This window comes from Oncorhynchus tshawytscha, linkage group LG09 (genome assembly GCF_018296145.1).
Source record: "Oncorhynchus tshawytscha isolate Ot180627B linkage group LG09, Otsh_v2.0, whole genome shotgun sequence".
Taxonomy (NCBI): domain Eukaryota; kingdom Metazoa; phylum Chordata; class Actinopteri; order Salmoniformes; family Salmonidae; genus Oncorhynchus; species Oncorhynchus tshawytscha.
Window position 1 is genome coordinate 65,237,768 of NC_056437.1, and position 13,410 is coordinate 65,251,177.

The following is a 13,410-nucleotide window of genomic DNA, read 5'->3' on the forward strand; positions in this document are numbered from 1 at the left end:
CTCCTGAGGAGAAGAGCGGAACACTGCTGCACTCCGGTTCATCCCGTGATTATCCACGGTAAATTACCTGTGTGTGCCCACAACACACTGCAAATTAGCCGTATCCCCAGGCAACACCTGATTCCCGGCCGACCTTTAAAACTTTGCTGGGGTTGGGCCATTTTCTTGTCATGAAAGCGAGAGTGAGAAAGTAATTTAGTGGTTTATCCATCGAGCTCTGTGTGTGTGTGTGTGTGTGTGTGTGTGTATGTGTGTGTGTTCGCATGCTTGTGTGTACGTGCACATGTATGTGTGTGTGTGTATATGTTCAGGTATCGTTCTGGGAGAGTGAGCGCTGGTTTGAACTTGAGCAACACATTGCCCTTTGAAAAGGCCCACCTCAAAGAGTTGCCAATTCCATTCTCATCCCATTAATAAATAATACATTTGCATTTCATTCTGGGCTGATTCCTCTCCTGCATCAAACTGTCACACAGAGGTCCATCCCAGTCTGAACATTATCCCCCCACCCCTCTCTCTCTCTCTCTCTCTCTCTCTCTCTCTCTCTCTCTCTCTCTACAAACAGACAGGTGTCGCACCTTGATCCATCAGTGGGGAGGGGTATCTGTTCTATGGGGAGGATACAGTGCAGCATCATTTATTTTCTTGTTCCAGGCCTAGGGTTGTCTTCTCTCCTGGGTGGGTGGTGTACAGGCCTAGGGTTGTTTTATCTCCTGAGTGGGTGGTGTAAAGGCCTAGGGTTGTTTTCTCTCCTGGGTGGGTGGTGTACAGGCCTAGGGTTGTTTTATCTCCTGGGTGGGTGGTGTATAGGCCTAGGGTTGTTTTCTCTCCTGGGTGGGTGGTGTACAGGCCTAGGGTTGTTTTCTCTCCTGGGTGGGTGGTGTATAGGCCTAGGGTTGTTTTCTCTCCTGGGTGGGTGTTGTATAGGCCTAGGGTTGTTTTATCTCCTGGGTGGGTAGTGTATAGGCCTAGGGTTGTTTTCTCTCCTGGGTGGGTGGTGTATAGGCCTAGGGTTGGGGCTGACTATGGACCTATACGTTGGAGGGTCTAGGTGCAGTGTAGCCAACAGGCGAAGGGACTGCCTAGTAAACTACCTGTTGGAGCAGGCAGAAATGGCAGTGTGGAAGACCAGGACACATGAGATGCAGGGGTCGGGGTCTGCATGATTCAATAAATCTTTCCAACAATTGTTTACAGACAGATTATTTCAAGTATAATTCATTGCATCACAATTCCAGTGGGTCAGAAGTTTACATACACTAAGTTGACTGTGCCTTTAAACAGCTTGGAAAATTCCAGAAAATGATGTCATGGCTTTAGAAGCTTCTGATAGGCTAATTGACATCATTTGAGTCAATTGGAAGTGTACCTGTGGATGTACTTCAAGGCCTACCTTCAAACTCAGGGCCTCTTTGCTTGACATAATGGGATAATCAAAAGAAATCAGCCAAGACCTCAAAAAAAGAATTGGTTCATCCTTGGGAGCAATTTCCAAACACCTGAAGGTACCACGTTCATTTGTACAAACAATAGTATGCAAGTATAAACACCATGGGACCACGCAGCCGTCATAGCGCTCAGGAAGAAGACGTGTTCTGTCTCCAAGAGATGAATGTACTTTGTTGAAAATCAATCCCAGAACAACAGCAAAGGATCTTGTGAAGATGCTGGAGGAAATAGGTACAAAAGAATCAATATCCACAGTAAAAGGAGTCATAACTTAACCTGAAAGGCCACTCAGCAAAGAAGAAGCCACTGCTCCAAAACCACCCATAAAAGCCAGACTACGGTTTGCAACTGCACATGGGGACAAAGATCGTACCTTTTGGAGAAATGTCCTCTGGTCTGATGAAACAAAAATAGAACTGTTTGGCCATAATGACCATCGTTATGTTTGGAGGAAAAGGGGGGAGGCTTGCATCACGTGGGTGGCAGCATCATGTTATGAGGGTGCTTTACTGCAGGAGGGACGGGTGTACTTCACAAAATAGATGGCATCATGAGGGAGAAAAATGATGTGGATATATTGAAGCAACATCTCAAGACATCAGTCAGGAAGTTAAAGCTTGGTCGAAAACGGGTCTTCCAAATGGACAATGACCTACTTCCAAAGTTGTGGCAAAATGGCTTAAGGATAACAAAGTCAAGGTATTTTAGTGGCCATCACAAAGCCCTTTCCTCAATCCTATAGAACATTTGTGGGCAGAACTGAAAAAGCATGTGTGAGCAAGGAGGCCTACAAACCTGATTCAGGTACACCAGCTCTGTCAGGAGGAATGGGCCAAAATTCACCCAACGTATTGTGGAAAGCTTGTGGAAGGCTTCCCGAAACGTTTGAATCAAGTTAAACAATTTAAAGGCAATGCTACCAAATACTAATTGAGTGTATGTAAACTTCTGACCCACTGGGAATGTGATGAAAGAAATAAAAGCTGAAATAAATCATTCTCTCTGCTATTATTCTGACATTTCACATTCTTAATATAAAGTGGTGCTTCTAACTGACAGGGAATTTTTACTAGGATTAAATGTCAGGAATTGTGAAAAACTGAGTTTAAATCTTTTTGGCTAAGGTGTATGTAAACTTTAGACTTCAACTGTATCTAGGTCCATTATAATTAAGTACATTTTGTGCTTTTAATTATGTAAATATTGGGCTAGTAAAGGTGTTGATAAAATAAAAACCTCTCTCTCGCTCTCTTTCTCCCTGTTGCAGGTTGTCAGTGTGTGATGAGGATAAGTTGACTCATAATGAGTTCATCGGGGAGTCTCGGGTTCCCCTGAAGCGCGTCAAGCCAGACCAGACCAAACACTTCCACACCTGTCTGGAACACCCACCCCCAGTACGAGACCCGTCACACACATGCATGCACACACGTACCCGCACACCCTCACCCTCAAACACACACACACACACACACACACACACACACACACACACACACACACACACACACACACACACACACACACACACACACACACACACACACACCCTCACACACACACACACACACACACACACACACACACACACACACACACACACACACACACACACACACACACACACACACACACACACACTTCTCTCATCTGCAATCCCTTGAGTTATAGCTTCATTGGACAGAGATGCACAAAGAAGAAATAAGCTCAATTTCTTCCTCTTCTTTCCCCAGCTTCCCTCTCCAACCACCATGGGGACAGCCCTCCGAGGAATCTCCTGCTACTTAAGAGAGGTGCTCTCCCCTTTCCTTCCCCCCTCCTTCTCTCTCTCTCTCCTTGTCGCTCCCTCCCGCTCTCTCTTTCTCTGTCAATCTTTTCCCGCCGCCCCCTTTCTGTCTCCATATCTCTCAACCCTCTCCTTGTCTCTCTCTCTCGCTCTCTCTCTCTCTCTCCCGCACGCTCTCTCTCCATTTCTCTCCCTCCTTCTCACCCCTAACCAGGGCCAATTAGCAAAGCTTTAACATTCTAAATTAAAGAGCACATCAGATGTGAGGGTTTGAGCACCTCAGTAAACTAACTGGCTTCTGTTTATCAAATGTCTTTCTCTCTCTAATGATCTAAATTAGAATTTCAATAGGAGCCACTTAGTGCAGACTGATTATAAGTCATTATCAACCTTATTTTCATCCTTAGTTACTTAGATACTTAAAGATGGGAGGAGAGGGGAGAGATAATGGAGAACAGAACAGAGTATGAATATGATCAATTCCGGTAGTTTAAAAAAAATGCTAAATGTATCCAGAACACAAGGCATAGGAAAGGGCCAACAACTCAGGCTGGTAATCAGTTTATAAGCATCACATTTTGAAGCTTCGGCAAAGAGACATGCCCCAGCTAGCACCTAACGTTCTGAGAACCATCTGTTTTTTAGAGGTTGGTGAAAGCGTGGTTATTATTGTTCTATGGTTATTTTGCATACAACTTTCCCACAACTTTTTTGGGAAATGGTCACAGGATAGTTGGCTTTGGAACATTCTCAGCACATTTAAGGTACTTGACAACATTTTTTTTAATTTTCTTGGTATTTCATTACTTTAAGCAGAACGTTTCCTAAAAGTTCAAACATGGTTACTTTTAATGTCCATTTTGGTCATGTTCTAGGAATGTTCTCCAACTGGTTTGACATTGGGAATGTTCTCCAACTGGTTTGACATTGGGAATGTTCTCCAACTGGTTTGACATTGGGAATGTTCTCCAACTGGTTTGACATTGGGAATGTTCTCCAACTGGTTTGACATTGGGAATGTTCTCCAACTGGTTTGACATTGGGAATGTTCTCCAACTGGTTTGACATTGGGAATGTTCTCCAACTGGTTTGACATTGGGAATGTTCTCCAACTGGTTTGACATTGGGAATGTTCTCCAACTGGTTTGACATTGGGAATGTTCTCCAACTGGTTTGACATTGGGAATGTTCTCCAACTGGTTTGACATTGGGAATGTTCTCCAACTGGTTTGACATTGGGAATGTTCTCCAACTGGTTTGACATTGGGAATGTTCTCCAACTGGTTTGACATTGGGAATGTTCTCCAACTGGTTTGACATTGGGAATGTTCTCAAATAGTTCCGAGAATATTAAAAAAAGCTAAGTTCTTCTGTAGTTATGTGTCAGTGCTTCAGCATAACGTTTCCTACATGTTTCCTCGTGGTTCTATTTAATGTCATGTTCTCAAATGGTCCCAAGAACGTTCAGAAAACATTCCGTAAATACCACAACGAAAACTTTAGTAATGCTCAGAGAACGTTCTTAAGAACGTTATAACGTTATACATTCCGTTCTCAGCATCAACAAAACTCTTTCTATCCTCTATCTTGTTAACTGTGTTGGCCATGCACACTATTTGGCCACACCTGATCTTAATGAGTGCTTGTTTCCTTTGAATAGACTAAATAGACTATTCTGTTTGAATAGACTCAAATGAACAGCTTTGTATAAGTAAAAATACATGGTTTGCTAACTCCATCTTGGTGGCGCAGTGGACTAATTTTATGGATAGAAAACATAAAATGATATGTTTGAATCTCACTGATGCCATGTCACAATAGAAATGTGTTTACATGCTTAAGGAAATTCATTTCCATGTGTACTTGGAGTAAAACAAAAAATGAACCCAAAATAAGATAGCAGTGTCAGTGCAAGTTTTAAGGAAGTTATTAAAAAACCTCCATATAGCAAATCATTTCCATTCTTAGAGCATTAATAAAACCTCCCAGGAAAACTTTCAAGGAATCAGAGTAATACGTTTTCAGAACTTCCCTGCAACCTAAAAATAAACATTCCCAGAACTGGCAAAATGTTCAGTTCTGTTCTCAGAAGGCTAAAAAAAACATTGTCTTACCAGTCAGGAAATGTGTGGTTTCGTTCACACAACTAATGTGAAACCAAAAAAATACGTTCCCACAACTTCCAAGGAACCAAATGTGCTAGCTAGGGCATCACAGTTATTAACGACCTAAATCAATACATTGCATCAGCGGTACACCTGCAGCACATAGTCCGCAATAGAATAAATAGCTGTCCAAATGCATGTGAATGAAGTAGGTAAATAAGAGATGGTGTCAGACAGACAACTCTCTGAGGGGAGTTAAGACTGGAGACTTAGTCCAATGGTTTTTGGAAGGAGGGATCAAAGCAAGAGAGAGAAAAAGAAAGGAAACAGAGAGAGGCTGAAAAGAAAGTGGGAGTTTTGTGTCTCGATTGTCTTGGACAGCTCTTAATTCACATAGATTGGATGGAGGCCAGTCATGTGTGTGTTCTTGTGTGCGTTCTTGCGTGCGTGCACTTGCGCATGTGTGTACAGCTGTGTGTGCGCACTTGTGTATGTGTGTGTGGCCATGAGGGTCGTGATGGATGGCCATCTGTGGTTTAATCAGATACATCTGAATATGCAAGCTAGCTAGCACAGTGCCTCAGACAGACAGCCATTTGCATTCCTGTCCAGCCCACCTGACCTGCATGACTCTATGTGTCTACCTGATCATTAGTGGAGGAGTGTGTGTGTGTGTGTGTGTGTGTGTGTGTGTGTGTGTGTGTGTGTGTGTGTGTGTGTGTGTGTGTGTGTGTGTGTGTGTGTGTGTGTGTGTGTGTGTGTGTGTGTGTGTGTGTGTGTGTGTGTGTGTGTGTGTGTGTGTGTGTGTGTGTGTGTGTGTGTGTGTGTGTGTGTGTGTGTGTGTGTGTGTGCGTGTGTGCGTGTGTGTGTGCGTGTGTGCACTTGTGTGAGTGTGTGTGTTCTCCCATTTGAAAGGTTTTAGTCATGCACAATGCCAGACACCGGGCAACGTTTTGAGTGTTGTTGCTGAGACCTCTCCTCCCAAACTAGCTGTCAGCAAACGCCAAGCACACATACAGCACCTAAATTCAGAATGGATGAAATAAATAAAAATACTCTCCCATCTACACACAGTACCCCTTAATGAAAAACTGAAAACATGTTTTTAGAAACAGACTGCCGAGAGCTGGCCGTCCGACCAAACAAGCAACCGGGCAAGAAGGACTACTCTGACAGAACTACAGAGTTCCTTGGCTGAGAAGGAAGGACAACAGACTCTGCAGCACTTCGACAATCTGGGCTTTATGGGAGAGTGGCCAGACGGAAGCCACTCCAGAGACAAAGGCACATGACAGCACGCCTGGAGTTTGCAAAAAGGCACATGAAAGCATTAGGAAAAAATAGTCTGTAGATTGATGAGCCAAAATGTAACTATTTGGCCTGAATGCAAAGTGCTGTCTGGAGAAATCCAGGCACAGCTCTTCATCCGTGTAACACCACCCCTACCGTGAATCATGGTGGTGGCGGCATCATGATATGAGGATGCTTTTCAGCGGCAGGGACTGGGTGACTGGTGAGGATAGAGGGAACAATGAATGGAGCAAAATACAGGCAAAACCTTGTTGAGAACTTGCTTCAGACTGCAAACTACCTTAAGACTGGGACAAAGATTTATGTTCCAACAGGACAATAAGCCCAAGCATACAGTTATAACAATGCTGGAATGGCTTCAGAACAAAAATGGGAAGGTCCTTGAGTGGCCCAGCCAAAGCTCAGACTTGAATCCCATTGAAAATCGGTGGAAGACTTAAAATTGCTGTTCACCGCTACTCCCCATCCAACTTAACAGAGTTTGAGAAAATCTGCAAGGAAGAATGGGTGAAAATCCCCAATTCCAGATGTGCAAACATGATACAGATATACTCAAAACGATTCGAAGCTGTAATCGCCGTCAAACGTGCTTCTACAAAGTATTGACTCAGGGGTGTGAACACTTGTGTAAATTATAGAGATATTTCTGTATTTAATTTTCAATCGATTTTGCTACAATTTCGAAAAACATGTTTTCACTTTGTCATTATGGGTATTGTGTGTGAAATAAAATATATTTAATTCATGTTGAATTCAGACTGTAACACAAACAAATGTGGAATAAGTCAAGAGGTATGAATACTTTCTGAAGGCCCTGTATGTCCTATGTGAACCGTTATACTGTGGCAGAACCCATGTCAAACGAATCAGGTAGCATTGAATAGAGTTCTATGCTGCCTACACACTAAGTGCGCGCAATCTCCTGACAAAGGCAGAAACGGTGAAGAAACGGATTTGCAATAGAAAAACAAAATTGTAGTACCTTGCTTACATTTCGTTTACTGTCCATGTTTAAGCCTTCATGGTCAGTGTTGAGTCATGGTGACCTTGTGTCTCTCTGTCTCTGTCTCGCTCTCGGTCTTGTCTCAGGTCGATCTGGCATTTTGTGATTGTTGTTTTTGACTCAGCGTGCGCTCATTACTGGGCTGGCTCGCTCTGTTACAATACAATTACTGTAGTGGAGCTTCAACCAACCAGGAGAAACACCAGAGGCACTGCCTGGAGGGATGGAAGGAGAGAGAGAGAGAGGGAGGGAGGGAGGGAGCAAAAGGGAGGAAGTGAGAGGGCGAGAAGGGGGGTGGAAAGGGTGGATGGAGAGAGGGAGAGGGGGAGAAGGAGGGAGATGAAGGGAGATGAGCAGCAATGTAGAGGGCTGGAGGATTGGAGAGATATACTGAATTTTCCACCAGTAAATTCGATTTTCTTTTCAAATGTGGAGTTTCATCTACTATTTCTTTCAAAAGTCCGCCCACCATCTACTGAAATACACAACCTTCTTGGTCCGAAGCACCACCAACCAGATCCCGTGACAAATATTTCAAATGTCGGCCACCACTATCTCCAGCTCCCACATTTGCAAAATCAATCTCTTGGTTCAAATGAAATAGCCTGCGCCCGTCTGAATCCAAAACCACTTTCAAAGAGTCCACTCCCATCCTGACAAGCAAATGCTAGCAAGCAGCTGATCTATTCCAGGTGAGCGGTCTCAAGACCGCTTGCACAGCAGCAAAGACAGAAACTTCCCAGTCAGAAATCGTGTTGTTCTCAGAACTTCAGAAGTGAGCAGGTGACAGTGAAGGGAGGGAATTCCTGGAGTTGTTTTCTAGAATGGCTGGGGCCTTTCAACTAACTAGAGATCGCTGGTTAAACTGACAGCTAGCCTCCGCATCCTGTCTGGGTTAGATTGACGTTTGCTTAACGTCACAGGGGCCGAGTGCACTGAATCTATTTGCAGAGGAGAGCGTAGGGCCCGGCTCGACCCTTAGTCAGAAGGTAAGGGTCCTTGGTTTTCACAGCAATGTGGATGAATGTGCACTCGCTCTGTCCCTGACTCCCTGTTAACTCATTGCCATTGAAATAGAACTTTGGCTACCTCGGAAATGTCTAAACATTGCTCTAGCTGGCTTCAAGGATTTTTGAAAATAGAATGGGGATTTACTTTAGAAACACGACATGCAAAGGCATTGATTTTAACATTTGATTAGGATGGAACAAGCCTGCATACTGAGAGAATTAGTGAGAGAGAGGGAGAGGAAATTCAATGTTCTGACTGCTATCAACGGAGGATCCATCATAATGAGGACGTGTGTGTGTGTGTGTGTGTGTGTGTGTGTGTGTGTGTGTGTGTGTGTGTGTGTGTGTGTGTGTGTGTGTGTGTGTGTGTGTGTGTGTGTGTGTGTGTGTGTGTGTGTGTGTGTGTGTGTGTGTGTGTGTGTGTGTGTGTGTGTGTGTGTGTGTGAGACAGTATGATGGTGAGGAACATAAAGACAGTGGTGTGAGCCAAACAGTGGGTGGGTGAGAGTGGGCGAGCATTCGTTCAGAGGACAGAGAGAGAGAGAGAGAGAGAGACGAAGGGAAGGGAGCCAGGCTTATACTATTGATCTACTCGTCTCCCCTCTCTGTCTGTCTGGGTGGAGGGGGGGGGATCTTTCTATCTACATTCACGACACGTCAGATGTATCTAGTAATTGACCTTTCATAGTGATGAGGGTTAATTCATTAACACTGCGTGTGGGGTAACTGTGGGTTTGGTGCTCGTCTACTGGTTGAGTTGTGCTATGCTGCTGCTATGTTGCTCATTACTGTAGAGTGGAGAGTATTTTACCATCCTCCTAAATACAAGTCCTGTATTCACTACTCATAACAAGCAGCCTACTGTACTCATATAGGCTATTACCAGGACATTAGTCTCACGTTGCCATACCTCTAAAATCACGTCGTTGTCACGTCTCCTGAAGCCTGGTTCGCGACGAGGCTACCAGGACTAGCTCACATATCAAACTTGTGTCCCTTCATCCTCCTCCTACCCACCTTCTAACCTTGTCTGACGAATCCTTTACTCAGAGAAGAAGAGAGGAGGCGAAGGAAAGAGTCAAACCTTCTGCCCTTTTCCTCTTTCAACCCTTACCTCCCCTTCTTTTTTCTTCCCTCTTCAAGCAGTGGGAGAACGAGCAGCTCCACAGTCTGGAGGAGAGGGGGCGGGTGCTCCTCTCCCTGCAGTTCCTTCCCCCGCTAGACGAGGGCGATGGAGGAGGAGGGGGGCGGAGAGGAGAGGGATTGTGTGTCGGGGTGCAGCGCTGCGCTCACCTGGCCGCCATGGACGTCAACGGCTTCTCAGACCCCTACGTCAAAACGTAAGCGTGTGTGTGTGTGTGTGTGTGTGTGTGAGTGTGTGTGTCCATGTCAAAAACTATACAAATCAGACATGAGTTGTTACATCTAGTCATTACAGGCATTAAAGGCATTGCAGCTACGGCTATATCTGTTCGACTTAACCTCTGGATCATTTAGCTATTTGATTTGGGATTTTAGGACCCCTTCAGGTATCCTCCAAAAATCAACAAAAAAATGTATGTAAAATATGGAATTTGGCCTTTAAACCCCTTATCACTCTGCTTCCATTCATTTGTATGGGTTACCTTCAGACGAGTCCTGTGACACAGAGATCACAATCGTGTTCATCACAAAATGTTACAACCCCCGACCGACTTTGACTTTATTTCATTTTTTTATTCTTAAACATCCGTTCTCCTTTCCATCCTAATATCTTCATAAAGCACTCAACAATGTCTGACTAGAAGGATAGTTTTACTTAAGCTTTAGGCCTTTCCTATTCAAGCCAAGCAGGAATTAAGGAAGCTGGAGATTGAGAGGAGGGCCATAAATGACAAGTTAACAGTATAACATATCAAACGCAGCAAAGTCTTAGTGTCAAGAAAATTGGATGAGATGGGTGGTGAGCCAGTCGTAAATGAGCCCAAATGCAGACAGAAGTAAAGTGTTTAAACCATTTGGCTGGCAGCATTGAAAATCAAAAAGAGAGAGAAAGAGCGACAGATAGGGCATGGGGAACTGGGTTTTCAGATGAAGGGAAAGTTGGAATAGGTTAAAGAGTGAAGAGAGGAATGAATATGGGTGGGAGAGACTACCTGGGCCTAGTTCCATTAGGATTCCTTTCACCTTCTCCTAACTGGTCGGGAAATCAATACAGTGTCCTGTTGGAAGGCTAGCTGGAGCATCACTGTGTTACTTGAATCTAGACCAATCCACTGTCCAGTTCTATCACATTTGGAAGCACCAGGGGAGCCAGGAGACTGAAATTGAATGGGGCCCAAGAAGACCATCTCACTCACTTCAATTGGTCTGGGTGTGATAAAGAGAAAGGAATAGAGCAGGTCTGTTTCTTCCATCCTCCATGTTCCTCTTAATTGTATTCCATGTGTCATCTGTTTAAGTCAAATGTTCCAAAGCATTTAATTCCTCCCAAGGCAAAATGGCACAGGAACAGACGAGAGCTCAGTTCACTATCGCCCGCCCCCGCACACACACTCTGTCACACACACATGCATAGACTCTGTCACACACACACACACACACACACACACACACACACACACACACACACACACACACACACACACACACACATTGTCACCCACACTCTCTGTCTCTCACACAGTTCAAAGCTAAGTCTCTCACTGTGCATGTGACAGTGTGTGTGTACATGTACATGTGTGCGTGCGTGCGTGCGTGCGTGCGTGTGTGTGTGTGTGTGTGTGTGTGTGTGTGTGTGTGTGTGTGTGTGTGTGTGTGTGTGTGTGTGTGTGTGTGTGTGCTACCCACTGTTTAGGAAGCGTATCAAAATTTTATCAGCAGTCAGTGGGATGTCACCACAAAAGGCCTGAGAGACATACCTGTGTGCATGCATTTGAGGGATTGTTTGTGCGTCAATCTATGACACCCCTGTGACACCCTCTATTTCCCCTTTCTCACTCCCCTAACCCTCTGTCTCTCCCCTCTCTCACCCACCCCTCTCTCTCCTCCTCCTCTATCTCTCACCCTTTCAGATATCTGAAGCCCGACACACAGAAGAAATCCAAACACAAAACGGCTGTGATTAAAAAGACCCTTAACCCTGAATTCAATGAGGTATATCCCTGCTGGGTCTCCAGGCGAGACTGGCACCTCATGTGCTAGGCATGTAGTGTGTTGTAACGTATGCTCTACCAGTCCTCTCTCTGGAGGGGGTCAATGTTAATGTCAATGCTAATGAGATGTCCAGTCCAATATCTCACACTCTCCTCATCTGTCATCCTCTCTCTCAGTCTTTCTGTCTCTATCTCGCTCTCTCTTCTAGTATACAGTATTCATCACCTCTTCTACCCTCTCCCTTTTCATAGGAAAATCTCTCCTTCCTCCTCATTCTCTCTCTATCAGCACTACATCCCATTTCCTCTGAATTGAATTATAACTAGGGATGCACGATATATCGGTAAGCATATCGGAATCGGACGATATTAGCTAAAAATGCCAACATCGGCATCGGCCCGATGTCTAGTTTAATACTGATGTGCAAACCGATGTCAAAGCTGACGTGCATACCTATATAACGTAGGTAGATGACGTGCATACCTATATAACGTAGGTAGATGACGTAATGACGCCACAAAAAAATATAGCACTACACGTGCAACACAGCATTCCTAACCTATCCCACAATGTCTGCTGTGTGGACCGAGCAGTCAACAAGCCGAGCAGTCATTTGAAAGAGTAAGAACATTTCAGCGATACAACTCAAAGGCGAAATCCATTAACGCCATAATACTGGAATTCATTGCCCTTGACAATCAACCATTCTCTGTCGTGGATGATGTTGGCTTTCGCCGACTGGTCGAGCACCTCGAGCCCCCGGTACACACTAACAAGTAGGTGTTATTTTTTCAGATGTTGCCCTACCGGAGTTACACAGTATTGTTGAAACGCACATCCATGAGCTACTTGCTATGGGCGTCACTGCTATTAGCCTCACGACTGACATTTGAACCAGCGATGTCAGCCCCATGAGCTTGCTGAGTCTGACAGCCCAGTGGGTTGACGAGGATTTCGTATTGAGTTAAGCCGTATTGCTCAAGAATGTGCTGGTTCTCATACCGCTGCTGCCACTTCAATGGGATTTGAGAACATGTTTGAAACTTGGAAACATGAACACACTCCCAGCGCCATTCCAACAGCTGACTCAAGAAATAAGCTCATCAACTGCGCCTGCAGCAGACGTGATACCCTCTGTCATGGCATTGAAACGCCTGCTCAACAAAACTGCCGACACAGACCGTGTGGTTAACTTGGAAAAGTACTCTACTAGAGACTGTGAACAAAGTGACTCGGTGGCATTCTCTCTAAGACTCTTCACTGTGTCACCACCATGCTCGATGCGAGGTACAAGGAACCGCTACTTCGATGCAGACAAGAAACAGGGTTTACGTGAAATGTTACAGACACAGCTGGACAAGATGGAAACAGACACAGTGCCAGTGGGCACCGAGGAAGAGAGGCCACGGACAGACAGGGCTGAAACTTCACTGCTTGACATGGATGATGAAATCCTGTTTGAGAATGAAACAAATGAACAATGAAACAGCACAGCAAGTAAGTGAAAGAAATAGGTTTTGATTATGTTTCGCTGGTAATGGGGACATACGTAAATGCCACCAAAGTAACTTTGTCAGTGTGTGTGTTTCAACTATTTAACTGTTCTAGAATGGT

General features: G+C 44.7%; 1 protein-coding gene across 2 annotated transcripts in view; it reads left to right on the top strand.

Annotated features, from left to right (window-relative positions):
• doc2a (double C2-like domains, alpha) overlaps nucleotides 1–13,410 on the top strand; it is a 51,837-nt gene that overhangs the window by 35,568 nt on the left and 2,859 nt on the right. The window contains exons 6-9 of one of the 2 annotated variants that reach the window (XM_042327242.1): nucleotides 2,718–2,843; nucleotides 3,180–3,239; nucleotides 9,808–10,001; nucleotides 11,715–11,796. In XM_042327242.1, coding sequence (XP_042183176.1) covers nucleotides 2,718–2,843; nucleotides 3,180–3,239; nucleotides 9,808–10,001; nucleotides 11,715–11,796 — 462 coding nt within the window. Of the gene's footprint in view, nucleotides 1–2,717; nucleotides 2,844–3,179; nucleotides 3,240–9,804; nucleotides 10,002–11,714; nucleotides 11,797–13,410 lie in introns of both variants that reach the window. The other variant, XM_042327241.1, reaches the window with a different exon arrangement.